Here is a 27555-nt window from a genome sequence, read left to right on the forward strand (position 1 = left end):
TCGCCTCCCGTGTGCCCGCCTGAAGTGTTCTAGGTTTTAGTCAATGTCATCCAATGAAGATTGGAAGATGGCATGAACTCACATGTGTTCGCAATTGTTTTGTATGCGTCTAGGCAGCTTTTCTGGCAAGAGCCTGCGTCAAATACCATGTTTGGTTTCCAACCGAGATTCACGATGTAGCCCTTGTACGGGTCGAGTGTGACTGGCGGAGCTCGGACCTGCAGCTTGGCTTCCTGATTATTGCCAATTATGTCGACAACCCACCAAAGTGCTTGTGAAGCCAGGGTGTCGACTTCCTGGCAGAACTTTGCTGCCTTGGATTCCTGACTTTAGAGGAGATGGAAATGCGAGTATTCATGCCTTCCCAATCTCCCCCTGTCTTTGAATTGAAGAAAATCGTCTTTAATCTCCGGAGGACTTCTTCCATACATTCACAGCTTCGAGCCGGTGGTGAGCTGTTGGCTTCGGGCTGAAACTTCCAGGCCAATCTGCATGTCGATGAGAGTCGACCATGAGGGACTGCGAAGGGCATCGCCATGTCGGGGGCTTTGGGGCTGCCCCAAAACCCCCACATGATGGCTTTTAGGATGAAGCTCAATAATCACGATCCAGGACTGTCATTCTGACGCTTTTGTTGGGGTTGCTGGCTGGCGAAGCAAGGGCCAAACCCTCAACTTCACATTGTGCTATTTCAGCTGACCCTACCTACCGAGTTTGAACAATGGTCAGTCGATGGTTGGTACGAAAATGGTGCCTGTGCATATCACTGCCTGTTGGGGGCGAATGGTTGGAACCTATTTCTGCTGCATTGCTTGGTATGTGCTCATGTCAGTTGGTTTCATTTGACTGTTTGCCAACAGTAGCTCATGGGCTAGACCTATCTGCCAACCTTGAGTATGTGTCTCTACAAATAGACAATTCGAACGGAGAAGCCAACGTGCGGGCGGCTTGTTTGGGGTATAAATACGTGGTTGGTGCCCTCACTTCATGTTCCAACACCAGCTTTGTGCCCAAACAACAGACCACATCCCAACTTTTCATTTCCCCCCGACACGACCCAAACGCAGTTCGCCGCCCAGGGACGGAGATGACCGGCACCCCGAAACAGAGCTTCATTGAAGCATGCGGGAACGGCGACTTACCACTGGCTCAAAGCATTATGCAGGATCACAGCGACTTCAAGGCACAGCAGAAACGTTATGTGTATCCTGACACTTTGATGAGGCACGCCGTTAATGAGGCAGCCTGGAAGAATCACGCACATGTTGTCGCCTTCTTATTCAACAACGGAGCTAGTATACCCGATTCAGTTGTCCTTGCTGTATCTAAACGCCACAACGAAACGATGTTGGAGGAAATCCTCAAGAGGGGGTATGACATCAACACAGTGGAGCCGGGCGTGACCTTGCTGACGTTTGTACCTCCCTTCGAACCAGGTTTTGAGAAACATGACACTGATATTCTTCAACAGGCTATCCACTGGACACATTGAGTGGATGGAGGTGCTGTTACAACACGGAGCAGACCCCAATGTCAAAGATTCGAAGGGATGGACAGCGCTTCACTCGGCTGTGATCGAGCCATCGCTGAAATCCTGTCAACTCCTCCTTGACCATGGTGCTATATTACCAGCAGACATACTCCAGTCTGCCATAGATTCTGATCACACAGATACCAGAATGGATATGGTCCAATATCTCATTGACAAAGGGGCTCAACTCAACTATGTCCGCGACATCAAAATAGGCTACAAGATCTGGCAAGGGTCCCCTCTACATGTTGCCGCTGGTACCAATCGACTTGACATTGCTCAGCTTTTGCTGAGTGCAGGGGCAGATCCCGGCGTCAAGTACTGGGACGATACGCCGGCCGACACAGCCAAAGAGTTTGAATACATGGAAATGTATAATCTGCTTAGTACAGATTCAGCCCCCGAAGTATCTGCCCCTTAATGGACCGGAAAGAACGAGGTAGAATGTCTGTCCAACAAGCCCCCACGCACAATGATAGTATCGGTCGTGAGGATGGCCACAGAAGGCTTTTCTAGATACATACTACACCAAGCCAATACTCAGTCGCCGTACCAGATGGATGCGACCTAAGATCTTGTTGGAGATATAAAGTGCAATGCAACATCTGTTTGTGAAGTCTGGATTTCTATGACAAGAAGCTGTCTTTCAACATATCAACATCAAGTTATCAGTGGCGGCAATTTGCGTGCAACTCATATTCATTTGAATTCTTTGCATGTCACGATTTTCATAAGCATCCGTAATTCCACCCAAACGAACACAATTACTAAATTATGATTGTTCCGAGGAGAATTGCTCACTTTCAAATGTCTCCGAATGTCTCTGTCCCGCTTTTCGGCCTGCTGCTGCTCTTAGTAGCGGTAAGCGCTTTCCCATCGGCGTGGTCACTTGGTACGTGATCTGCAAAGCACGGCTCTCATAATGCTGGATGCTTTGCAATTGAGACTAACCTGGATTTCTAGATTCTCATGTCATGGGACCGTCGTCCTTAGATTGGCCACGGTCTACTTCTCTCCGGCGAGATGTCGACCCTTTCACCCAATAGCAAAAGCGCGATGATGATCAGGATACCCAAGATACCTGCAATCCATTCTCCATGATTCAAGACCTCCATGAGCCGATTAATAGACTTGATGTTCAAGGATACAATGTCTCCTTGGCTAAAAGGGTCAACTTGGAAGTCCCTGGTGATGACACAGACATGGATGTGTGGATGAGAGAACGCGCTGAAACTACGAAACCAATTGTTTGGGAAGTCAGCCCAGGAACCGACGCCAACACACCAATTTTCCGAAAATTTGTTAGGAATTCTTTTAGCCTCGGAACGAACGGTCTTTGTGGGTGCAGTTCTCTGTGGATCATCAGCAGAAAAGGGGTGTATGCCACTCACTATTGGGAGAGTATCTCATTTGCGCCTGAGAAAGAATGGAGAAACCCAGGCGAAACCAATGCTGAGGTTTTCGAACGTACTGTCATTAGCGGCCTCAAAAGCTGAACCGCTGTCAAAGGCAAACCAATGCAGACTAGGCTCGACAGAGACGAGATTGCGGACGATCATATCAAGGCTTACCTTGTTCATCCTCAACGAACATGGAAAACCACGCCCGCCGCAGTTGATGGTTATCGACTTCAATGGAATAGAATCAAAGACACCGTGAAAGCCATCATACCGGAGCTGGCGTCAGATGACAAATAGGAAGAAGTCATCTACAACCGGTTACGTAGGAACGACCGACTGTTACGGGCTAGACCCGATTAGTGGATCCGAGCCTTAGCCTGGATACTACTACGGCTCACTGCGCCGCTTTTATAGAGGTCCTATTTAAGCGCTTTTTTTCTATAGAACCTTTATAAAACCTCCGCTCTAAAAACCTCTATTCTTTAGCTTAGATTTTATATATTAAAATCCCTTTAACGTAGACTTATATAGGCTAGACTTTTAATATATCTAAGCTCCTCTTTTTACCCGCTTTATTACTAATTATATTATATAATAAAAGCGAATACGATTATTAATATATTATTAAGCGCCTAGCTAGCGAGAACTATAATATAGATTTAAGAATAAATTATTTAGGGCCTATAAAAACTAATAAAAGCCTAGAAGCAGGGTAAAATAAAAAAAGTAGCGAATATAATAAAATAGAAGTATAAATATAAAAAGTCTAACGAGATCCTATAGTTATTATAAAAATAGCTTTAATAAATAAATAAACCCCCTGCGCTTTTTATTAAAGAACCTAACTTTTATAGAACCCCCGCTAGCTTAAAAGCACTTTTTAATAATAAAGCCCCCTATAAAAAGCCCTTATTAAACTTAGTAAAGTTCTTAAATAATAAAAATAAATATAATATCTAAGAAGCCTAGATACGTAATAAGCTCGTTATTAATATACTATTTTACTATATTAATAAAAAATAAAAATACTTTATTTTCTTATACCTCGCCCTTTAAATTTAGAAAGTAATAAACTAGTTTTATTATAAAGGAAGGAAAGATAAAAAATAAAGGTCTAACAAACTCCTCGTATACTTTTTATAAATATATAGTAACCTTTATTAAGCTAAGAACGCCCTTAACGAACTATTAATAATAATTATAAAAAAGGGTAAGAAATTTATAGCATTTTTACTTTAATTTAAAAAAACCCTAGTTAACGCTAGAGGCTAAAAGTAGCCCGTAGATATTATAATCTAATACTTTACCCGCACTTTAACTTTATAATTAAAAGAATATATAATCGCTATACTTTAAAATAAGTTATTATATACTAGCTTCCTCTATAACGTCTAGGTAATAGCTAGTAATATAAAGGGCTATAACTTTAATTAACATAACCCCTAAATTCTAATATAAAAAAGATATTGTATAATAAAAAAATATATTAATAGTAATAAAAATATAACTATAACTAAAGCTATAAGGGCTACGAAGCCCGAGTAAAAAATAAAGCTATTAATAAAACTAAAAACTTAGTACTACTTTAATTATAATAAAGTTAGATATATTATAAAGAACTATAAATAAAAATAAGAAGCCTATATAGCTTAGGTAGCGCCTATAGAGCACCGCGTAAAAAAAGTAAACTTAAATAATAACGAATATTATTTAAGAAAAAAATAGCTCTAGTACAAAATCGGGTACTAAAACTTATAAATAAAAAACGGATAAGATAGGAATTATTTAATTAATAACGAACTATAAACGGGCCTTTAGCACTATTTATTGCGAGGATTAATAAAATATATAAAACTTTAACGCTAATAAACTATAGATATAATATATATTTTATAATAAACTCCTAACTAGCTTACTATCTTTACCTCCTATATATAAATAAAATAAAACGTAAACTTTGCGGATTTATAAATAAGTCCGCCTAAATTATAACTAAAGGGGTCGTCGCTTTTAACTTTAAAATTAATAACTATATAGAAAAAGTATATATATATATTATTAAAGGCCTAGACGTAAATATATTCTTTAAAAAACCCTAAATAAAATAGAACTGCGTTATATATAATATAGCTAAATAGCGGATTTAATATCAAAAGGGTAAAATAAAAATATACTTTAATAAATAAAAAAAAGGCGCTATAATATAAAAGATTTACAAAGCACGAAGCCTAAAAGCCCCCTCTTTTATTACTTTATATTATAAAGTTACTATAAAAAAAAAGTACTAACTGAGCGAGTACGCCGCGGGGATTTAAGTAATTAGCTTTATTAATATTAATAAGGCCTTAAAACTAAAAAACGAAACCGACTACTTCTCTTAGTTATTATAATAAATAAAAAAGGAATACGGTAACCTTTTTAAACTATTTAAAGCATACCCCCTTTTATTAGCTCGGCTAGGAATTAACTTTATAATTAACCTCGAATAATAGTTTAATAAATAAAAAGCGCCCCTCTTTTAAAGCCCCCTTTATTTTATATCCCGCGAAGAGCTATTAATACTACGTAATACTTTTAAAGACCTATTTAATAAGGGCTTTATTTAAATTAATAGCTCCTCTATTAGAGCCCCCGTTCTCTTTATTAAAAAACTAGGGGGCGGCCTACGCTTTTATTATAACTATAGAGCGTTAAACGTAATTATATAAAAGGACCGTTACCCCTTACTATTAATTAATAAAACCCTTTAAAGAATTAGTTTAATAAAATAATTTATAAAGCTAAACGTTATAATAGCCTTTTATAAAATTAAAGTAGTTAAAGGGTATTAAAAAAAGACCGCTTTTTAGACGTAGTACGGCCTTTTTAAATAAATAGTTTATCTATTTAGCTTAACTAGGGCGCCTACTATATTTTAAAAGTATATAAACTAAACCTTAAAGGAATTCCTTAACGACTTCGCCTTTATATATATAGATAATATATTAATATATTTAAATAGATCGAAAACGGATTATAAAAAAAAAGTATAGTAAATATTATACGCCCTCGTAATAGCGGGCCTTAATCTTAACCTAGCTAAAAGCGAGTTCTCTATTTAAACTATAAAATATATTAAATTCATCCTTAAAATAAGATAAAGGATTGTATATAACTTAAAAAAAGTATATACTATTCGTAAATAGCTCGCACTTAAAATAATAAAAAAGGTTAAAAACTTCTTTAGCTTTACTAACTACTACTACGTATTTATATATAATTACTCTACTATTATTAAACCCTTTAACGCCCTAACTAAAAAAAGGGCGCCGTTTAAATAAATAGCTAAGCAAAATACTGCCTTTAAAATACTTAAAAAGCGTTTTATATCCGCACCCTTATTTTAAAGCTTTAACCCTAACTTAATAATAGTCGTTAAGACCGATTACTCTAAATTTATATTTAGAAGCTCCCTCGTATAAAAAGATCCGTTAAATATACGCTAACTAATCGCTTTTTATTTATAAAAGCTTATACTTACTTAATATAACTACCTAATTTATAATAAAAAGCTCTTTATTATAATATCCTACTTAAATATATAAAACATAAAACTATAGAGCTCCTATAAATTTAAAGTTATTACGGACTATAAAAGGTTAAAATATTTTATATAAAAGTAAAAGCTAATTAAGCGCTAAAGCTATTAAATAGAGTAACTTTTATAATACTAAAATAAATAAAAAGCGACTTAGTAATAAACTTTATTACTAACCTCCCCTTATTATTAAAGAGCGGTGCCCAGTTCCTATAAGTAATAGTTAACCGCTTTATAAAGTCCGTTATTTTTAAACCGATAGTATTTATAAAAATAAAGGCCTACGTAAACCGCTTTATTAACTACTACTTTTAATTCTATAAAATACCTCGGTCTATTATAAATAATCGTAATAGTAATTAAATTAATAAATTTTAATACTAATTCTATATAAAAATAAGGATAGAGTAGTACCTAAACACCGCTTTTTATTTATAGATTAACGGGTTAACTAAATAATTTAACTAAAAAATTAAAGCAATTTTATAATATATAATCGTATATATTTAAAATAACTAAAAGGACTAGCTATTAGCTACCTAATTAAGCTTTAATAACTAAATAGCTTTAATAATAAAGCTCTTACCTTTTTTTATAAAATACGAGTATAACGTCGAGCCCTTAAAAATTTAAAAAAATATATTAAAAACGGTAAATAAATAAAAAATAAAAGCCGATTTTATAGTATAAAAATTTATAAAAATAATAAAGTTTACTTAGGCTATTATAGCTACTTTATAAGAATAGATAAAGCGCTTAGCTAATAGATAAAGAGCGCTAATAGAGCGCTTCGAAGTTAATAATAAAATATAACTATATATAAGTAATTATAAGTCCTCTAAACTTAATAAAAAATTAAACTAGCTATACTATAAATATAAAATAATTAAAGTTATAAAACCTACCGTTATATAACTTAACGTACTTAGTAATATTTACCCCTATTTTTATATTAATATATTACGGTATATAGCGAACGACCCTTTACTAAACTAATAACGAACGGATAAAAAGCCCCCTCTAATTAAAAAAAACGATAGGGATTATTAATTAATTAAAAAAATATTTATAATATAATAGAAATATATAGGCCGCGGATAATAAAAAAAAGTCCTCGTTAAATAAGAGGGCTATTAAAAGCTAATATAAGAACCCCTATTTTTATTTTATTTAACGGATATTCTAAAAGAGTTTAAATTATATTATAGGCCCGCTAAAAAGTTTAATAGCGACCCGAACTACCGAGATAGAATTAAAAAGTACTAAAAGCCTATAATAATTATATAAATTATAATAATAAAAAGAAAACGGGTATTAAATAAAAAGTAAAAAAATAATTAAATTAAAATCTATAAACTAAAAAACTATTTAGCCTTATAGGGTATAATATAAAGCTAATAGTAATACTATAAGTACGAAAAGGGGCTATTTAAAGTTTAAAAACCGAGGGTTAATTACCCTTTTTAGCCTAAATAGGGAGAAGTTAATAACGAGCTATAGCCTAGAAATAGATTAGTTATAGAGAAGGAGAATATAAAAGAAATATTTATAGTAGTATAGAGAGAGGTAAAGGCCTAGTAGTGCTTATTAATAGCGCGGGCCTTTTTTATAATAAAAAAGGCTACGCCCTTAATAATAGGAGTAGTGGTAAGGGTAGTAGCGGGAGTTGTGTAGGGGGTAGGCGTTTTAATAGTAAAGGAGGTGGTTATAGCGTAGGTATTATAGCGGGTACGGGCCTCTTTATTCTTAGCCTTAATTTAAGTAGTAGTAATAATATATAAATAGCTAAAGGTACCTATAAAGTCTTTATATTAATAATAAAAAAAGAACGGTTAATAATATATAAATAACGGATATTAAGCGGATATATAACGGCCTTAAAAGCGGGGTCGCTTATAATAGGGGTTAATAACTAGTAATACTCCTTAACTACTTAAGAAAACTCTATTTAAATAGCCTTAATAACGTCGTTAAACTAAAAATAATAAATTAATAATCGTAGAATAAATAAAGAATAATAGCGGTAAATATATAAGGTTATAATAGTAGTTAACTTTGCTATTAATATAAGTAGCGTAGTAAGTAATACCTCTAGCTTTATAATAAATTAGCGACCTATAAATAAGTAAATAATAATAGCTTAGTATATAAAGATAGTCGTAGTAGCTAATACTAGCTAGGGCATCGCTACCCTTAGTTAGCGCCTATATATAAAAGAAATAGGGGACCTTATATAGGGCGCCTAGTATAAGAGCCTTTTTAAGCTTACGCTCCTTCTTCTTTTCCTTTTCCTCCTTTTTTCTTTTATTTTTTTTATTAAATATTAGCTAAATATAAAATTAGCGGACTTTATAAATAGAGAATAGATACGCTACGTAGGTTTAATATATTATTTAGATATTTAATTCGTTTTTAAAGAGGTAAATAGATAATAGCTCGGAGTTAGAGCTAAACTTTAATTCTTTATTATTTATATTACTTTTATTATTAAACGGGGCAATAGGCTTAATAAGCGCGGTAGTAGTAGCGGGCTAATTAACGGGGACGAATTATTAAAGTATTAATAACGAATAAAAAACTAGAAAGCTATAAAATAGTAGTATATAAAAAACATAGTAATAGTAACGTATAAAATATTTATTTAATTATTTTTTAGATTAAAAAAGGGTTTTTAAATACGTATAGGCGCGCGAATATAAAAAAAAGATTATATATATAAAAAACGACGGCGGGGATAGTAGGTTTATTAAAAATTAAATTTCTATAATAAATTAATAAAATTTAAATAGTAAAAACGTAGAAATAAATAAATTAAAGTATTTATAAATCGTTATATAAGGGTTAAAAAAAAAAAGCTTTTTATAAAGGGGGGGGGGCCTAATAAAAATTAATAAAAGGGACCGCGGGTAGTTAGCTAGTAAATTAAAATAGAGTAATTAACTACCTAGGGTACTTATAATTAAAAAACGAACTAATAGCGGATTTATTTTAAAAACGAGGTAAAGGAGTACGTATTATAAACTAAACCCGATTAATAGATCTAAGCCTTAGCCTAGATATTATTATAGTTTATTATACTGCTTCTATAAAGGTCCTATTTAAATGCTTTTTTTTTATAGAACCTTTGTAGAACCTCTGCTCTAAAAACCTCTACTCCTTAGCTTAGATTCTATATACTGAAATCCCCTTAACGTAGACTCACGTGGGCTGGACTCTTAACACCGACAATTATTTGAAACTGCACTTGGACATGTGTTGTTCCAGTTTTCCCCCGATGACCAAGAGAAAAAGAAGGCTGCCCTATGGGTTGAGAGACGGAGGCAACCATACCATGACGACGCCTGGGAGTAGGAACGGTAAACAAATTCGAAGCGAGTGTTATTGAGCCCTAGAAACTGGACCTCCCACAACAAATTGACATGACTAAGACCAAGGGTTGAAGGATTTATACCCATTTGCTTTTAGCTTTTATTATCTTCTATCGTTTCATTATTTGTTTAGTCATTCGTAGCTGTAAGACACTGTTTTTAGTTGAAATCTTGAGCTTCTCAAAAGTGGTTATCAGGATCCTTGAACATCACAGCCACATTCAGACTACTCGCTACAGAGGATACCTCATCAGGAAGGTGAGCTCAGGTGTACCGGTTCCAGTACATTTCTTCAATCAAGTTACCCTAGATACACGGCTTATGAGAACGCAGAGGCTCACTGGTACCAGGACCATCCCGTTGGTTGTGCTAAGTGAGCTACTATATATTTCGATAAAAGAGCTTTTGTCCCTAGGTCCAAATGCAAATTGCCTACCCAGACTTGATGCCCCTCATAGCCTCCCATTCACTCTCCAGGATTCCATAGCTGATCATGTCATGCCATTGTCGATTAAACCAATAAGACTCACGGCTGCGGCCCTCTTCCACGAAACCAAGCTTCTTGTACAGGTGCTGAGCTCGCTCATTGTAAGACACAGTGCCAAGGTGAACCCTATGGTAGTTCCCATACCGGAAAGCCCAGTCGAGAGCCCAATTGATGACCTCGGCCCCGTAGCCCTTTCCTTGATACTGTGGGGCTATCGCGATCCCGAGGCCGACTGAGCGGTGATGGGCCATTGCCGGAGGGATCCCACCCCAGCCGATCGCTAGGTATCCTATAGGCTTTGGCGCAGTCGTCTTCGCTTCGCCAGCTTCCTCGTCGCCGTCGCCTGGAGTATTGGCTGGAAGGCAAACTATGACAGCGAGAACGGATTTGGCCATTTGCTCAACCATCCACTCGCTATGCTTGCTAGTCCTCGGCATCAGCGCCATCGGGTTTGATAGTGCGACAGTAACTGGGTCATTCTCGATTTGAGTATGTAGGAACTTCTTGTCATCGTCGTTGTTTTCCACGGCTCGGAAAGTAAGCCGTTCGGAGCGATAGGCGCCTCTCAGGTCGTCAGTGAGCATGGTGGTTGCAAAAGTGTGCTCGTGGTGTCGCAACAAATATGACTGTTCGAAACAGTTGGGAATGAAGGGAACTACTCTGAGTACTGCGTCAAGTCTGAAATATCGATTGTTTGTGCAATGACTGAGCCGACCCATTGCCCTTATCTCTACACGGTCCATAGCTGGAAAGGGGTCCCCTTTGCGTTTAAAGAGTCCGAGTCGTCCTATCGCGCGCTACTAAGCTTACTATCAAGCTGACGCCTAGCCCCAACAAAAGTTCCGTCAATGCATGAATGGTGAGCCCCTCTTCCCATACTCCCACCCCCAAACATCCTGCGAATATTTCAACATGACGCTAGGAGCTTATCTCGAGATATTTCTGCGCGCTCATGGTCTTATGTTGTTGGAAATCGCACATTATTAACTTGACTTACTGGGGACTTATGGGTCCTTGGGCAGTGGCGCACAAGAAAATTTCTATACGTCAACTAAAGTCAGAGGACAATCCACCGGAAAATGTTTAGGCAGATATTTACAAAGACTTCAAGTTGCATGCGGGGTTGTCCTTGATTAACATTCGGCGATGCATCCTGCTGTGTTGTCATGGAATGTGATTTAAGTGCTTAAAACAGCTCACTTGATTGATGTACGGCTGGAGTGCTTTTTGATACCTCTGCCAAAATCACCGTCTTACCAGGTGAACACATTTTACGATTCCAATAGAGAACCCCATTCTGGGGCGGGAACCCAAAGCATCTTGATAGACTTGGATGAAGCTGTTAGTGCTTTCTGGGCTACGCAGTAGATGGAGACATTGCTTAAAAACTCAGCTCGTAAAAGCTAATGCCGTCGGTCTAAACTTGAAAAGGAGTCCTCATTCATGAGCCGCCCAACTTGCCGTTAACATAGCATGCGTGTTGAGAATGGCGGCCATTTGACGCATTGACATCCAAGTTCCTTGAAACTCACTAGAATTGGTTCGAATTGTGAGATTTCTCTAGTGTTGTGTGAAGTTGCTACCCTTTAACAGAAGTACTGAGATCTTTATACCTACAATATTGGCAGAATGAAAAGAAGCAAGTGCGAGGGGCCAGGCGACATCTTTGGCGTGGCAAAATCAAAGACACAGCTGTTGTATCTGAAGCTAGTTTCCAGGATTGAAATCTTCATTTTCTCAGTTTAGAACGTGGAGACCAGTCCTTTATTATCTTTCCCTTGTTGTGTCCTTGATACTCATCCAATACCAAACCTCATTGATGCTTGCTGTCCACTTATCAACAGTAAAAATTGAGAACTTGACCCGTGCACTGCTAGATACAACACCCCACGGCGGCTGTCTGTGAAATGCTCACATATTCACAACCTGTAAATGAATGAAGTCATCCGGCATAATACAAGGCAATATTTAGGAAGCGATGAGAAGTTATATAAGGTACGTTACCCTATCATTGGGTGGCGTCTAGCTTTCATACCGTTCGGACATTAGGCGTATCTCCACATCTACATCCGGCCTCCGAAATGTCCGGGACCGAGTTGTAGGTCTTCCTTCACAGGCCCAAAATCTCGTCGCTCTTCGCGTTTATGGTTCTAGATAAAGAGCGCGAGGCCTAGAAATGAGCGCGTCTTCCTATTTGGTTGGGTTTCTCGTCTTAGCGCAAGAACATTGGACTCAAGAAGCCCACCGTTGTGCCGCTAATTACCTCCCAGATACGGCTGGTGGGAAAGGCCATAAATAACCATAGGATTCCTCAGACATCATGATGCGGCAGCTACATTTGCTTTCTACACATCTTCTTATCTAGAAACAAAAGCATGACTGTCTCGCCAACCAAGATTTTGTTGAAGAATGGCGTGCTTCTTATCCATGGAGAGGATGGCAGAGTGAACCCTGAACGGTCGAATATTCTCATCGAGGGAGACACGATTTCGGAAATCGGCCCAAACGTCAGGATAACCGGCGAGGATGTCAAAGTGTTTGACTGCGAGGGCAAGATCGTATCTCCAGGCTTTATAAGCACACATCATCACGTCTGGCAAACCGCGCTCAAGGGTCGCCATGTCGACCACACTCTACTTGAGTACTTGCCGCGAGGAAATTTAATTGGGTCATTGTTCTCTACCGAAGACGCATTTTGGGGTGAACTTGGTGGCGCACTTGAAGCTATTGATGGCGGGACCACGACCATTGTGGACCACTCCAGCCTGAATGTTGGCCCAGAATTCCGTAAGACCCTTGCTCGATATAATTATAGCCAGTAGTTGACATTGGAAACCAGCCCCTACGTTGGTTCAGGCGCTGATAGCCTCCGGGCTTCGTTCTGTCTACTGCTACTGCGTTCCCAGAGCGACCAGCTGGAGCCCGTTTTCTACAGCAGATGACTATACATCTTCACATGTTCTCGAAGAATGGAAATCGCTAGCGACAAAGGGCCCATACGGAGACGGGCGAGTACAGATTGGTTTCACGGTAGATAACTTGTATCAGTCGCCTGACCAATTGAAGTTTCTCTACTCGGAGCTTCGCGCTGCAAGGGCTAAGGTCATAACATCGCACGGTGCCGGCGGCCTAGCCTTCGGCGATGGTCCTTCTGTCGTCCAGATCCTGAACAACCACAACCTGCTAGGCTCAGATATACTCATCTCTCACGCCAACTTCCCAAAGGATGGCGACGCAGAGCTTGTCAAGAAGCACAATGTCTACATCTCTGCTACCCCCAACACAGAGCTTCAGATGGGTTGGCCGCCAGTCGCCCTTCAGCCTGAGTTTGAAGCAAACTGCAGCCTCGGGGTTGACTGCCACAGCTGTGGCAGCAGCTTCATGCCCAGCCAGATGCGGCTCGGCCTACAGTATGCCCGAACCGAACGGCAAGAGAATCTTCGCAGACAAGGCAAGTGGAGCCGACATGTCGGACCGTCGGCTAAGCAAGTCTTCAATCTTGCTACAATAGGTGGTGCAAAGGCGATTGGCATGGCAGGCGAGGTTGGCCAAATCCGCATTGGTGCAAAGGCAGACCTGGTAGTCTTCAGCACTGACAGCCCCTCCATGCTTCCTGCTGCTGAAGAGGACCCCATTGCAGCGGTGGTTTTGCATTCGAGTGAGAGAGATGTGGAAACTGTCATTGTTGGAGGCGTCATTCGGAAGGAGAACGGCAAGTTGCTACCTGTGTCAGTTACCGATCAAGTGGAAGGGGCGAGTGACCTCGGTCTCCACGGGAAAAGCATTACATGGAAGGATGTTGCGAAGAATTTGATTCAGAGCCGGAAGAGATTGAACAAGACGGCAGAAAGCATCGACATGATGGCGGTGGAAGAGACGATCATGGACAATTTCTACGTAAATCGGAAGGATATGCTCGAGCAGTCATGAGTCTATGGAGTTGATGATGTGCGAGCACTCGGATGTCCTACAATTGAGGGTTCATTATCTTGTCAACTTTGACTCACATATCGTCATTCACCTAAAGTAAAACTCGGAATGTCTATTATGTCTCAGAGGAGCCGATAATATGGCTGGGCGCGCTAAGTAATCCGAAAGGTTTTGAGCATATCGCCAATCATAATGTGCACATACTTATATGGTAGAGGTGTTCAAGACCACCACCAGCCATCGACGCAACTCGGCACCTCGAACATCGTCGTGATTGAGGTCGACTTCCGGATGTTCGGCTCCTGGCTTAGGCATGACTTGAATCAGGGAGCAGCAACTCGAGACGGAGTTAGTTATAACCACACGGAGTTACCACTGAAGATGCGGGGAGCTGTCAGCCAACCCCACTTCGGCCGATCTCCGCCGCATCTAAAAGCGCCTGTGTCTATGCCGGTTGCCTTTGATGCCGAGTTATCTTGATAGAGGTATTTGCTTGCGTCTAGAAGCAGATAAGTCCATTCGATTCATTTTGTGCTCGGTGCAGCTCAGATTGAGTTCTACTCCAGAGATCAAAGACCTCGCATGATGCCCTCTCGGTTCCACTTGCCATGGAATGCCAACATAGCGGAGACTTGATGGCGTGATTATAACTACCGCACCCACCGCCAGCTTGAAGCACAAACCTCCTCGTCTTCATCCTTCCAACACCAAGCTCAACTCAGGCAGATCCCACCAAACAATCACCAACATGCCAGAGTCCAAAGTCATTCCGGCCTCGTCTACGCCAGTAGCAAAGCCAACGGCTACTTTTACCGGTGACGTCTACATGGAACTCATCAACCGCGACGAGAACGCCGCGATTGCCAACGTCACCTTTACCCCATGCGCTCGGACGCATTGGCACACCCACGTCGGAGGACAGATGATTAGAGTGCTGGCCGGCAGCGGATGGGTTTGCGACAAGGGCGGTGAGGCTAAGCGAATCAAGGCTGGAGATACTGTTTGGGCTCCTCCGGGAACGACTCACTGGCACGGCGCCGACGATGGAAGCATTATGACGCACTTTGTCGTTGGTATTGGAGAAACGAAGTGGCATGAAGCTGTGACGGATGAGGATTACAAGAAGCGGTCGGAATGAGTTCAGCAAATGTGAGTTTTGAAAGGCGTCATCTTGAGAGCTGTCTGGAGAGTTTCTGACACCCGAATATCCAGAGCAATGCTTGTATCTAAACTAAGTACACAGATAGGACCGATTCCCACCAGCATGATGCTTGTAGCTTCTCAAAACTTATCTACTATGCTTCGCCTATCCTCGTCTCTCGTATTTGCCAGTGACTTGGATCTGCGGTGTTTGGAAAACATCCCAGTTATCAGCAGCCGCAGGGTTTCCGAAAGGCTTCAACGTGGCAAATCGCATGCTATCCAGAGCTATTGTCAGCCAGCCCTAGTCAAAGGCGCAAGGGTTCATCATGACTTACGTGTAGTTTCCGAGTTCAATCTGGCTTCCGTTGCCAAGTTTCCCGAACCACCAGAACTCGTGATACGACGCCTGTGTCTGAGCATTGCGGTACAAGTCGACCTGAGGGTATGTCCAGGTGTCATCAGGGTCATATCGCGTAGGGTCAAAGTACGACACGCTGCCGGCTACGACGTGGCTGGTGGCTGGGCCAATATAGCCGTTCTGACCGGGGACGGGAGGATATTCCCATTGTCTATCAGTCCAACCAGCTTCGTAAATCTTGACACGGGTTAGCTGCCATTCTCATGTTCAACCGGATTTTACAGCAAGACTTACATCCCATCGGACTTCCTTGCTGCCCCAAATGAGCTTTGAGTAGATGATGGGGAAATCGGCGACGGATGGGTCGAGATTGAAAGAGTAGACACTGGCCAAGGTTAGCTGGTACTTGCCCCACGGTATGGATTTATAAACTTACTAGTCTCTCTGTGTGGTGAAGGGGTACGAGGGACGGTATATCGGGCTGATTTCGGTCTTTAGGTTCGCACCGAGGCCTGGAACGGAGTTAGCCTATTCACCAGAGCGCTGCATCATCGCGGGATCTCACCTAGGTAGGGCACTGAAAGTTGTTCTCCGTTGTTACCAGCGACTATGACCTTTCCGCTGTAGATGGGCAGAGCAGAAGAGTTCCAGCCAAGGCTGTCAGGGTTGGGGAAGTTGACACTAGAATCACTGTGTTAACTCACTGCCAAATGGAGTGTGCTTACAATATGCTTCTTACCTGAGGGTCTTGCTTTCACCGGGCTTTAAAGTGAAGTCCCGCGGCAAAGAGACCTCAACAGGGAGGCTCTTGGGCGTCAGCTCCGTGAAGCTCTTGAGTCTCTTCTCGCCACCCCAGGGCGCGACGAATGGGTACCAGCCGAGGATTTCCACCCCAGCAGCTGCTTCATACGAGAGCTTGTAGCTCACGTCCTTGGCACCATTATTAGTAACAGTCACGTCGTGGTAACGGCTGAAGTAGTGGGTGTCATTGAGAGCGATCTTCTCAAAGGCAATGTCGGTAGTGTAGTTGACGATTTTGAAGGCGTTGATGAGTCCGTTGCCAACTTGAGCCACCGATGCAGAGAAGCCGTAGTCGGTAGCGGTTCCGTCGGACCAGGGAAGAGAGGTTCCGCTGGCGATGATTCTTTGGTGCAGTGTCTTGGCGAAGCCCTTGCCTGGAAGATGCAATGATCAGCCACAATCCAGAGATTCTGGCTAGTTGGGTGGACTTACCATGTACAGATCGGCCGCCGTGGGCACTGATGAAGAGGGCAGCTACACCGGCTACGTAAGGTGTAGCCATCGAAGTACCGGAGAGCAATGCGTATGTGTCATCCAGATAGGTACTGAAGATCTAGGACAATGTTAGAATGTCTAGGAAGGAGATGTTGGGACTAGTAAGACTGACTTGACCACCAGGAGCAGCAATGTCGGGCTTGATGTCGAGGTCGTTTGAAGCACCCCAGGAAGTGAAAGTGTTTGGTCGACCACCGGCGGGGTATTCCAAACCAACAACCTGCTCGGGATTGAGAGAAAAGTCCGCGGTGACATTGCCGCCGGCCTGAACCGTCTCAATGATGGCCTTGCCAGCGGCGGCGGTGATGAGGGCAATCAGGCCAACATCATCATCAGTTCCAGGAGTGATGATGGGGTTTTCGTTGTTGTAAAACAAGATGTACTCGGCACCAAGGGCAACCAAGTTGGCTTGCTTAGTTGCGAAAGTGCAAGTGCCTCTTCTCACCAAGGGAATGACGCCCTTGAGGCTGCGCGTGCTGTTTGGGTAGGGTTCGCAGCCATCCGCAGGATCGGTGATATCAAAGTTGAGAGGAACAACTGGCCAGTCAACTATATCGGATGAGAAGTAGTAAGTCGAAGGCAAGTATCCAGCCTGTCTAATGTTAGAGACCATGGCATGTGATCCATGACTGAAGGTCGTACCTTAACAGTCTCGGTGTTGCCATCGAGAACTGATGTCAACTCAAATGGCGATGCAGGATACTTCTCGGTCTCCACAGAGGCAACGGCGAGAACATTCTTGCCAGAAGAACCACTGCTTCCGAAGAAGGCACCGGCAGCACCCGAGTTGCCATTGGCGATGGTGACTACGACTCCCTCGTCGACCAAGCGAGAAGCGATCTCAGCCCACGCGTTCGTAGACCAACCGCCTGGACCGCCGATACTAGCAGTGATGATGTCAACCTGCTTTTGTGTCAGCGCTACTTGGGATTTCTCAAGGTCTCAAGGATGCTTACGCCGTCAGAATAAGCTCGGAGGAAAGCCTCGATGAGAGTAGCATCGTCCGTAGCATCCTGCCGCGAGTCAGAAGTCAGAACGTTTGCGAGGGTCCGGATGTCAAGCTCACCAGTTGAGCGAAGACCTTGTATGAGTAAAGCGTAGCCTCAGGGGCAACCCCGCTCCAGCTGTGAGAGAAATTGTCAGTGTCTTAGGCAGCGTCAACGAATTACTTGACGGCTTACAAGTCATTTTTTCCAGCAATGATTCCTGCAACATGGGTTCCTGCGCGGTGGTCAGATTCTGCTCTCCTAACAAGGGTCACCAGGCATCTTCATACCATGTCCAAGCTGGTCCAACGGATCATCATCAGGGGTCTTATCTTCATAAGGCCAGACTATGCATGTTAGTCAGAATGCCCGCGTCTCGTACTTGACTGTGACACTTACTGCCGTTGCCGACGAGATCGTAACCACCAGCAACCTTGAAACCCGGGCCGAAGCCACCTCCCAGCTGCAAGATGTTTAGCACTCAAAGGCAACTCAGCGAATGATAAAAACGACCAACGGCTGGGTGCGTATACCAAGTTCCAGAGTCAACAACGCCGACTTTGACACCCTGCCCGAAGATGCCCTTGTCGTGAAGCTTGCTCACGCCGGTGGTGTTGTGCGGGCTGTAGTCACCAGCGGCAGCTTCCTCAATTGACTTGAGTCCCTCAACAGGGGACAAGCTAACACGGGTGTTTTGCCAGACGCGAGCAACACCAGCTAGGTTCTGAAGGCTATCAATGTTATGGGTGTCGGTCTCAATGCTGGCGCCGTAGAAGATGTCGCTCTCAAAGTTCTTGACGACCTTGATGTCGGCCTCGAGGGCGACGTCACGACGAGCTTTAGCTGAACCCTAGATATCAATATTAGATCAAACGTGTGGAATGCCGACTTGGAGTTGGGCATACTTACCGAGGCATACTCGATGATGTAGCTCTTAGCAATAGGGACAGTTGCGTTGTTGGTCTCATCTGCAGCCTCTGGAGCTTGACGAGGAGCGAAAGACTGTGCGCTCCCCAGAACGGGAAGCGCAAGGAGGCTGGCAATATTGAGCAGATGCATCATGAGGGTTCACTCAAGATAGTGCGCCGCTTGAAGCTCTGTCTCTAGAATAGACAGAATCATACCGGTGGGATGAAGCTCTTATAGCCATGACTTATTGACGGCCCTGGTGACATTCATCTCACCTCTACCAAAATCCGGCTGCTACTCTTTGTTGCAGCGTTACATTGCCGATACGGCCATGGGCGGAGAGATTCCTGGCGATATCGCCATTGTTGCTGGAATGAGCTTCCTTCTTGGGATGGTTAATATGCCGGGGTTGCACGCGGTATCGGACGATGGTGCAGCGCTGACATTGACAATCATACCGTCTTTTTCAACTTTGCAGTCATAAATAACCTTTCGGTGGTAGGAACGTCTCACGATAGACACTAAGAAACAAATTAATCGCCTAAAGTGCGTAGCATCTCGTATCCAAAGTCAACTATGAGCATGCTATTCGAAGTGTATTTTACGAACCTCGATCATGAACCTCCATCGCGTTGAACAGCAAACAAGAGAGCTGTTTTGTGAGAATTGAGGGGTAACCTCGTTCTGAAGTGCTCGATGTTACCCAAGAGACGTTGCCAAGACGCTACCCCTGGAAGAACAAGGTGCATTTGATGGCAAATTGCGAGTCGAAATCTCGCAAATCTCGTGTTGCGCCGTCCTCGATAACGACCAACTGCGTGACTCGGAAAATGCGCTGTCCGGTCGCTGATTGCGCGAGATGGCACCATTCCTACTTCAGAGTGCGATTAGGCTCATGACATGGAGTGCAGCTGGGGTTTCAATGAACTGCAGAGACCCTTGGGTGCAAGATGTCAGAGCGAAGGGCTGAAAGTGAGCCCAGGCTTGATAAGTATCCGTCGTCAGGCGCCTGCGGGCTGCAGGTTCCTGCATATTTTTCTATCAATCACCTCGTGTTCGACGTCCGCATGCGACCCAGCCCTTTAAATGGCATCTTGGCCGAAGGAACGGGATCGGATGTAGCGGCCGAACCCTCATCCGGAAAAAGAGCAATCGTATTGAAGTCGGCTGAACGGCTTCACGAGGGCTTGGCCTTTTCCGAGAGCCGTCAGAGTAGGTCAGTGAGATGAGCACCAATACGGCGAGTACATGTAGAGGATTCAATGCGGATAAGCATAAGTGTCATCGAGGTGAATTCGGCGAAATGGCCGGATCAGGACCCACTTTACCGGGATTGAAGCCGTGAAAGCCCCCGGGCGGGAGATTCGCGCTACACCCGCAGCTGGAGTGAATCTGGACGAGCCGGTCCAATTGCGACAAACTCAAATGTCTCTCGTCGACACTTGACGATCCCAGCCACCACTCCAGGCGCGGGAATCTTACTTATTGTGAGGTACGATACGGAATTTACCATGGCCATTGACTTCTAATGAAGGTTCGCTTCGTGGTATGCTTTCAACGGACTCTGATTTTAGTGCGGGATTGAACCATCGGATTATCTCAACTACAATTTGTGAGCTACGGCATGACCTTATGCTGTGGTCTGAGCTTATTCCCGGTGAGTAGCCGACTTCTCTTGGTGTCCCAATTCCTCGTCACTGTGCGCAAGGTGACCGGTTCGGCCCTCGCGATTGTGAAGCTCATCCTCTATCATCTCATCTCCAGCAACCTCTCTCATATCCGAATCATCAGCCACGTCAAAGCTGCGTCGCAGGTGTTCGGGACCGATAAAGGTCAACAACAACACGTAGGCAAATACACAGCCCATGAAGATGCAGATGACCTTACCATAGTCGTAACGCTTCGTCGTGCCCTTTGGTGTGAGAGGGAAATTCTCGCCGAGCCGGGACTCAATGGTGGAACTAGCCGACGAGACAAGGTTACCCAGCTGGTACGATGTACCGACGACAAACGTGCGGAACGCGCCAGGGCTGAGTTCCATGAGGTGAATAGGGATGACGCCCCAGGCACCCTGCACGCAGAACTGCTCAAAGAAGGCGGCGGCCATGACTGCCTCCGTCGTAACGAAGGTGTAAGGGTACAGTAAGGCACCGCCCACGATGCAGCAGACCATGATACTGAAGCGTCGACCAAAGATTTGACTGCAGTAGCCGACAGTTGTGCCACCCAGCATGGCTCCCAGATTCGCGACGACCTGCGTGACAGTGACCATGTCGGCATTGAAGTTGAACTGGTTCGTCAGCATAGTGGGATACAGATCCTGGCTGCCGTGCGACATGAAGTTGAACCCGGCCATGAGGAGGACCAGGTAGGTCAAGAGCAACCAGTGCCTGCGCAGAGCCACTTTACCCTCCTTCAAAAAGGTCGAGGTGACGCTTGTATGCCCCGCCTCCTCAGCGCGTCGGCCAGCTGCCTCGCGGATGCGCTTGTGCTCAATGAACGTGTCGGTCTCGGGCAGCATCAGACGGAACGCGATGAAGAGAACTGGCGGACCGGCTCCGAACCAGAAGAGCGGGCGCCAGCCGTGCGGGGTCGTGTTGACCAGCCCTCGGGCAAAGGCCGCAGCCAATAGGTACCCGAAAGCATACTGATCGGCAGTAAGAAGGTTAGTCTTGTGATGCGACCAACTGAAGGATTCAGGCAAGCGTTGGTGGCTTGGTTTCGAGGATTGAGACTTACACCTTGTTGTAGAACACCGGACATCATTCCACGTGTCTCTGCTGGAAGGTCTTCAAGAGCGGTGGCTGCCGCATTGCCGTACAGACCTCCCATGGCGACTCCGAAGAGGGCGCGACATGCCAGGAATTGTTCGTAGGTTTGGCAGAAGCCAGTGCCCTGCGGAAATCGGCTTGTTAGCTTGCAACACCAACATAACAAAGATGGCGCAGAAAAAGGGACGGACGCTGATGTCACCACTCCCCGACATGGCACTAGCATCCAGGTGACTGAGCAAGATGGACTAAGAGAGAGGAGCCCGGCGGAGAAGAACGGGTTTGTGGAGGGGAGCAGGGATTCCCCAACGGCGCAGCCAAGACGGGAGAGGGGAGAGGGGAAAGCTTGTCTGGCGCCGGCCAGGCTCGGCACATAATTGCCGGTTGAAGCCAATCAAAGTAGCGCAGCTGGAGGGAAGAGATGACGAGTAATTTTTCTTACTAGCTCAAGGATGATGAAGAGGAGGTTGTTCACGACGAAGGGCCATTTTCTGCCGTAGCGATCTGCTGCGATACCGAAGAGGATAGACCCGACGGATCGGAACATAAGCACCAATGTGATTCCCCAGGTGATGTCGGTCTTGGACTTATCGAAAGTCTCGGAGAGTTCGGTGATGGTGAGGGAGACGGTGAAGAAGTCGAAGGCGTCCCAGGTCTATGGAGAAGCGTAAGCAAATGTTCGAGGTGATAAACCTGGCACTAATGACGAGAATGGCATACCCAGGCAGCGAAGGCGACAGCGAAGAATGCCCATTGCCTTCCATTGATCATCTTGATCAGCCTCAACGGGTTCGGCGCACTCAGCATAGGCGGCTTGAGGGTGGTAAAGCGTGTACCCAGATAGCGGCGGACGGACATGCCGTGCCATGGCTCTTGGTCCCCAAGATGTTCGACGTGAGGGCTCTCAGGTTCGACGTGTGTTTTATCGTCCATGATGAGCTGTTAATCCAGTCGCAAAGCAGGCTGAACAGTTGAAGATCAAGACCACTGCACCCAGCGGTAGTTCGTACGGCACCGCAGCGGTCTTATACGAACAACGAGGCCTGTCGACGGTATAACCCCGTGAGCACTAATTCAGGAGCGGGGTTATCCATGAGTCAAATACACCTAGAATGATGTAGGGCCAACAAGGGTCGACACCCGTCCGGGGAGGGTGGATGCCGTCCTTCATGTTGGGGGACACAGGGGAGGGCTGTATGGTTTGGCCAACACATGGGGATAGCACGGTGTTTACACTAGATTCGGGCACACAACTGAGAACCGAAAAGGCCCGCTAATCAGGTCGCGAGAAAGTATCTTCGCTCATTGGTAATCGTCTGCAAGACACTGGCCAACAACGTTTCTTTTTACCCTAAAGCCATCAGAGATATCTGACAAAAGCCTATCTTGAGTTCCTGAATACGCCGAAGTCTCGCCGCATAATTCACCTGCTGAGTGACAGCTTCCCCAACCGAGCGTCGTCACTCCCGAATGAGACGAACCCTGGGCGACAAGACGATGGGATATCAGAGACTGTGCGTCTCGTTGTGACCGTGACATCACGTCGAGAAGGCCAAGACGGCAATGGCAAGCGTGCAGCACACCCTTTGGGGGACAACAAGTCCACACACCCCTTATTTTCCCTGCCCGGCTGCCGCTGCTAGCCACACAGAACACAAATAATTCTCCCCAAAGATCCTACGCACTAACAGGCACTAGATCCCCTCCATGGGCGAACCCCAGCCGCCATTGGCTTGGAATTAGCTTATCTGCTCTTAGCAACGGCCCCAAGCTCCACTCGTTCAGGGATCGGATGGTCGCTAATAATGCGCACATCAGCGGGCGTCAGTTGGCGTTCGCCGGCCCGTACGCACCACGATAATTGGTGATTCTGCAATCGTATTTACGTGATGAAACGAAGATTGACATGATTCCGTGGCTAACCTCATACTGGCAAGAAGCTATTCTCTTTCATTGTTCTGGAAGCACTCGGAGCTGCCCCGCGCCATCGGCGCCGAGATCGGCAGAGACAACCGGGGTTGAGTGGGGCTGGCTGACGCATTGTGGGATTTCGGTCTTCCTTCCTGTCCACGCTCATTGCAATCTGAGCAAGGTAAGCTCTTTGCATAGATCAATACCCGTATGCTAAGCTGCTGATGTTCCTTTTGGAGCCAAATAGCCGCGGAGCCGCGTTTGCGGCTCGGACGAGCGGCCGGGGAGTTGCTAGCCATTGTCAACGGTCGTCGGGAAAATCCCGATGAACGGCACCGGCCGATTAGCCAAAATCAGAGAAAGACATGCCGCACTGCTACGGTGCCATTATTTAAATCCTTGAGCTCCCCAACCAGAGGATTGATCAGTCACGTTATGATAACAACGACGTTCTCAATCATATGGAATTCATTACCATGGACCAAGACAAATCTGCCAACGTTTATTGACCATATTTACTTAGGCGACGGGAATCTTAACCCCAGTCTCCTCCTCGAGCAATTTCAACAGCTCATCTTGTCTCTTCGCCTCCTTTGTGAAAGGAACGGGAGTATCTTCCTGTCCGGGAGGCTTGAAGTACTTTCCAGTGACATCTCCTGCACCAATGCCCTCCGCCAGCAAAACGTAACTTGCCACTCCATCCTCTGCCTTTTCAGGTGCGCTTGAACCTCCCATCTTGGTCGGAACCCAGCCAGGATCAACGGAGTTGCTCTTCACATCCGGCCACAGACGAGCGACAGCATTGGCCAACGTGGTGACGTGCAGCTTCGAGTCGCAATACGCCTGATTCTCATTCCATCCTCCCTCACCGCGCTCGCGCCATGTCGGATCAGAGAAGCTGGTGTCGCCGCTCTTATGCAGGCCGGAAGAGATGTACACAATCCTCTTAGGCTTGTTGATCAAGGACGTGAGGATGTAGGGCGCAAAGACGTTGACTGCAGTCAAGCTTGGCAGTCCGAGATCGGTCTTGCGGTACGGCCCGCGGTAGAGACCGGCGTTGTGGATGACGACGTCGAATATTCCCAGTTTGTTGGCGTCTTCGGCGAGTTTCTTGACCTCTGCAATCTTGGAGAGGTCGCCGATGAGAACTGTCTCGGCGCCTGGCACGGCTGTCTTCGCGTCTTCGGCACGCTGAGCGTTGCGGGCGTGAATGACGACTTGATGGCCGTTCTTGAGGAGGGTGCGGGCAGCCACTGCGCCTAGGCCGTCAGAAGAGCCTGTGATGAGAATTCGAGCCATTTTGTCGGTGATAGATGAAATGATTTGTCTGTAAAGACGGCTATGGTTGGTATGATATTGAGTAGGACGCAGTTGTAAAGTCTCAGCAGGCACTTAACCAGCTGAGTAATAGCGCAAGCGGACTGGAAGGTTAAATCCGCGCATCATCAATAATCGCGAGTCGCGAGCGGGGTCCGGGTTCGGGCGTAAACTGTGGGGTTAGGATTTCGAAGATGATCGAAGGATGTGAGACTCGATCACGTCATCCCGTTATTCAAATAATTACAGACTTCACCCAAGATTCAAACACTTCTAGTTTTCCTGCTTAAGTGGAAGACTGCTGTTCACATTTGACCAACCAATGTCGGCATGGCATTGTTAAAGCTCAGGGGTTGTCTAGAGCAACATCATCACTAGAGGTTTGTAGTCCGTTGAGCTAATCGCGCGAGGATTCGGCTTCGCGACAGTAAGTCGAAAATCCGGGATCATGCTACAGTAAGTGACTTCTTCGAAAGGAGGAATACTCACATAAGGTCGTTCAAAGATGCCTATGGGTTTGCTTGGTGTTAGGCTTTGTTCTTCGAGTTCCGTTGACCTGAACAACACTTGATTCTGACTGCCACTCTTCTTTCTTGCGGAGCGCGCTCAATTAGAGCACCGAAATGGCAAAAATGCTACCCTCTGGTCACCGCCGATGACGAATACCACAAGTTGCAAGTTGCAGGCACATTCTGGCACAGTCTACTCTAAATAGTCGACCAGCGAGATGAGAAATCTTTTTATCGTCACATGGTATCGTATCTGGCGAACGCATCTGGCGCCGCAGAGTCATCCGTCTTGGTACATGTGCCCCTTCACCACTCTTCAACGGAATGCGCTACGGCCTGATCACGATGACGAACCGCGTCGCCTCGCGCTGCCTTTCATCTATGATTGATTTTCCCATTTCTTCGTGTGACAGTGAATTGCTCCGGCTGCCCCATCGACGACCCGCCAATCGAATTCGGGAGGAACGTGGAGAGCTTTCGCCTGGCAGAGCACACGGGGCAAGATGTCATGCCTCCTTTTCTAGGAACACGAGCAAGGAGGTCGGTCAAAGGGTGGCCAAAACCATATTCCTGTGACTGAATTAAGGCCGCGTAAGTCAGGGGAACATTGCAGCAGCGTGGCAGGAGCGAACCTCGACTGATATGGTCGCGGGGGCTGCTTTGCCTTCAGTCAGATGGAGCTGCGGATACGATGAATCGGGAAAGTTGTCCGACGCGTCTGCGTCTAAAGGAGCGCCCAATGCCCAGAGCTCTGAAAGACCAAAGTAGGCGAGCCCTAGGATCGTGGTATCGGTCATGGAGACAGAACGAGTTAGCTTGGCTCTTAGAGAACTGTAGATGTAGGACTACGCAGACCGCAAAAAGTGGCAGATTTATAATCCATGGCTGAGCCGTTGTTGGTGGTGATTGCAAGGGTTCGCTAGCAGAGTTGTACAGAACAATTCAACAAACTTCATCGTATATCGCGCACGCCCAACACCGTTCTAGCCTTGATCGGGTTGAAAGTTGGAGAAACATTTGGTACTTTCTAGCTACGTGCAAGTTGCGAATTGAATTCCCTAAAGGCTTGCCCCGCCAAATGGGCTGATGTTTCTTTGTTTGGCCCTCCGCTCCAGCCGCCTAGTTAGGTCTCACCCAAGTCTCACCAAGGCATGTCAACTCGGACTCCTTTCAGGCCTGTGTTTCCAGCTGCTACGGGTATTCTGGCCCCAGTGGGCTTAGCTCCGCCTTGCTTGCCACCTTGCCTAGCTACTTATGTTGCGTGCTAGTGACGGCCATGGGTGTGATTATTGTGATAACGCTTCAACTATCGTCAGCAACCGCACTACACGGGAGTTTTGAGCCTGGGCCGCTTCCCCATATGAGCTCTCCCGCCACGATGATCACGTACTTAACAGCGCTACGCACGGCAGTTGCGGTTGTGATTGCCCACGGCTACATATGCCTACCCACGGTCGCAATTGTTGCAATCACTACTGGGACCAGACAGTTGCGCCTGTATCCAACTGCAACCAAGAATAGACAGCTTTGATCATCGCGAACCAACTACATACATACATAGTTTATTACGCCCCGGCTAAGCTGTTTAGGGCTCGCATGATTATCTACATATTCTCCACATTCGTTCATATCCTTGCCTCCCAGAAGCCCATACAAGTCTTGTTCGTCTCCGTATGTGTCTTTTTTAGTTTTGCATGTCGATGCTGCGGTTGCTCGTGGGGTTAGTAGCAGGCCATCTCGGAGTTGTTTCTCAAAGTGTTCGACGTCCTATCGTCGGCGGCCGAAGCTAGTCCTGCTGTCGATGGCACGAGGATGCGTGGGGGTGTCTCCGGTTAATTTGATGATGTTAGTTGCGTGTGGTTTCGCTGCTGGCTGATCTGTGCATCTAGCCTCTCCGTGCTCATGGCGAACTTGATCGTCTCTTTGACAACGTCTACGCTTGGCGACCAATCCTTAGGGTCGGACGCGCGCTTTCCTCCCAGGAAGTATGACAGATTTCCTCTCCGCGTTTCCGTCTGTTGGAGCATCCGAGTCCGCTGTGCCGTCCACTGTGTGCATCGAA

At 45.3% G+C, this 27555-nt stretch overlaps 9 protein-coding genes across 9 annotated transcripts; 5 read left to right on the forward strand and 4 right to left on the reverse strand.

Annotated features, from left to right (window-relative positions):
- Positions 1–1159: 1159 nt before the first annotated feature.
- Positions 1160–1952, forward strand: BDZ83DRAFT_591447 (ankyrin repeat-containing domain protein; the record flags this gene model as incomplete). Its single annotated transcript, XM_060506437.1, has 2 exons — positions 1160–1413; positions 1472–1952. The coding sequence occupies 2 exons, from the start codon at positions 1160–1162 to the stop codon at positions 1950–1952; spliced, it is 735 nt and encodes a 244-aa protein (XP_060358796.1).
- Positions 1953–2338: 386 nt separating this feature from the next.
- BDZ83DRAFT_657097 (uncharacterized protein) lies at positions 2339–3027 on the forward strand (the record flags this gene model as incomplete). The annotated part of the gene is made up of 2 exons (XM_060510935.1): positions 2339–2392; positions 2578–3027. 2 exons carry the CDS (start codon positions 2339–2341, stop codon positions 3025–3027), a joined length of 504 nt encoding a protein of 167 aa, XP_060358797.1.
- Positions 3028–10135: 7108 nt separating this feature from the next.
- Positions 10136–11109, reverse strand: BDZ83DRAFT_640618 (acyl-CoA N-acyltransferase; the record flags this gene model as incomplete). The annotated part of the gene is made up of 1 exon (XM_060509500.1): positions 10136–11109. One exon carries the CDS (start codon positions 11104–11106, stop codon positions 10309–10311), a length of 798 nt encoding a protein of 265 aa, XP_060358798.1. The 3' UTR covers positions 10136–10308.
- A 1465-nt stretch (positions 11110–12574) lies between these two features.
- BDZ83DRAFT_132450 (amidohydrolase) lies at positions 12575–14679 on the forward strand. Its single transcript, XM_060501222.1, has 2 exons — positions 12575–13150; positions 13203–14679. Exons 1-2 carry the CDS (start codon positions 12739–12741, stop codon positions 14291–14293), a joined length of 1503 nt encoding a protein of 500 aa, XP_060358799.1. The 5' UTR covers positions 12575–12738; the 3' UTR covers positions 14294–14679.
- Positions 14680–15041: 362 nt separating this feature from the next.
- Positions 15042–15431, forward strand: BDZ83DRAFT_591451 (cupin domain-containing protein; the record flags this gene model as incomplete). The annotated part of the gene is made up of 1 exon (XM_060506438.1): positions 15042–15431. The coding sequence occupies one exon, from the start codon at positions 15042–15044 to the stop codon at positions 15429–15431; it is 390 nt and encodes a 129-aa protein (XP_060358800.1).
- A 168-nt stretch (positions 15432–15599) lies between these two features.
- On the reverse strand, positions 15600–19135 carry BDZ83DRAFT_591478 (peptidase S8/S53 domain-containing protein; the record flags this gene model as incomplete). The annotated part of the gene is made up of 16 exons (XM_060506442.1): positions 15600–15711; positions 15772–16031; positions 16089–16179; positions 16231–16306; positions 16360–16475; positions 16534–16969; positions 17028–17148; positions 17203–17682; positions 17733–17993; positions 18047–18103; positions 18157–18214; positions 18272–18311; positions 18367–18423; positions 18476–18539; positions 18594–18926; positions 18986–19135. The coding sequence occupies 16 exons, from the start codon at positions 19133–19135 to the stop codon at positions 15600–15602; spliced, it is 2712 nt and encodes a 903-aa protein (XP_060358801.1).
- Positions 19136–20436: 1301 nt separating this feature from the next.
- Positions 20437–23089, reverse strand: BDZ83DRAFT_640635 (H+ symporter family protein). The gene is made up of 4 exons (XM_060509501.1): positions 22477–23089; positions 22199–22411; positions 21725–21880; positions 20437–21632 (listed from the first exon to the last, which is right to left on the reverse strand). Exons 1-4 carry the CDS (start codon positions 22687–22689, stop codon positions 20634–20636), a joined length of 1581 nt encoding a protein of 526 aa, XP_060358802.1. The 5' UTR covers positions 22690–23089; the 3' UTR covers positions 20437–20633.
- A 998-nt stretch (positions 23090–24087) lies between these two features.
- BDZ83DRAFT_640638 (short chain dehydrogenase) lies at positions 24088–25242 on the reverse strand. The gene has a single exon (XM_060509502.1). The coding sequence runs from the start codon at positions 24964–24966 to the stop codon at positions 24187–24189; it is 780 nt and encodes a 259-aa protein (XP_060358803.1). The 5' UTR covers positions 24967–25242; the 3' UTR covers positions 24088–24186.
- A 1472-nt stretch (positions 25243–26714) lies between these two features.
- BDZ83DRAFT_640641 (uncharacterized protein) lies at positions 26715–27050 on the forward strand. Its single transcript, XM_060509503.1, has one exon. The coding sequence runs from the start codon at positions 26770–26772 to the stop codon at positions 27022–27024; it is 255 nt and encodes an 84-aa protein (XP_060358804.1). The 5' UTR covers positions 26715–26769; the 3' UTR covers positions 27025–27050.
- The last annotated feature ends 505 nt before the right edge of the window (positions 27051–27555 follow it).

This window comes from Colletotrichum acutatum (assembly GCF_030867785.1).
Source record: "Colletotrichum acutatum strain CBS 112980 chromosome Unknown BDZ83scaffold_172, whole genome shotgun sequence".
NCBI lineage: Eukaryota > Fungi > Ascomycota > Sordariomycetes > Glomerellales > Glomerellaceae > Colletotrichum > Colletotrichum acutatum.

Coding starts and splice junctions, on each gene's coding strand:
- BDZ83DRAFT_640641 (XM_060509503.1), top strand. CDS start 26,770: ATGGGTGTGATTATTGTGATAACGCTTCAACTATCGTCAGCAACCGCA.
- BDZ83DRAFT_640635 (XM_060509501.1), bottom strand. CDS start 22,689: ATGGACGATAAAACACACGTCGAACCTGAGAGCCCTCACGTCGAACAT. Junction 22,412..22,476: donor CTGTCGCCTTCGCTGCCTGG/GTATGCCATTCT, acceptor GCTTCTCCATAG/ACCTGGGACGCCTTCGACTT. Junction 21,881..22,198: donor TCTTCATCATCCTTGAGCTA/GTAAGAAAAATT, acceptor CGATTTCCGCAG/GGCACTGGCTTCTGCCAAAC.
- BDZ83DRAFT_132450 (XM_060501222.1), top strand. CDS start 12,739: ATGACTGTCTCGCCAACCAAGATTTTGTTGAAGAATGGCGTGCTTCTT. Junction 13,151..13,202: donor GAATGTTGGCCCAGAATTCC/GTAAGACCCTTG, acceptor ATTGGAAACCAG/CCCCTACGTTGGTTCAGGCG.
- BDZ83DRAFT_640638 (XM_060509502.1), bottom strand. CDS start 24,966: ATGGCTCGAATTCTCATCACAGGCTCTTCTGACGGCCTAGGCGCAGTG.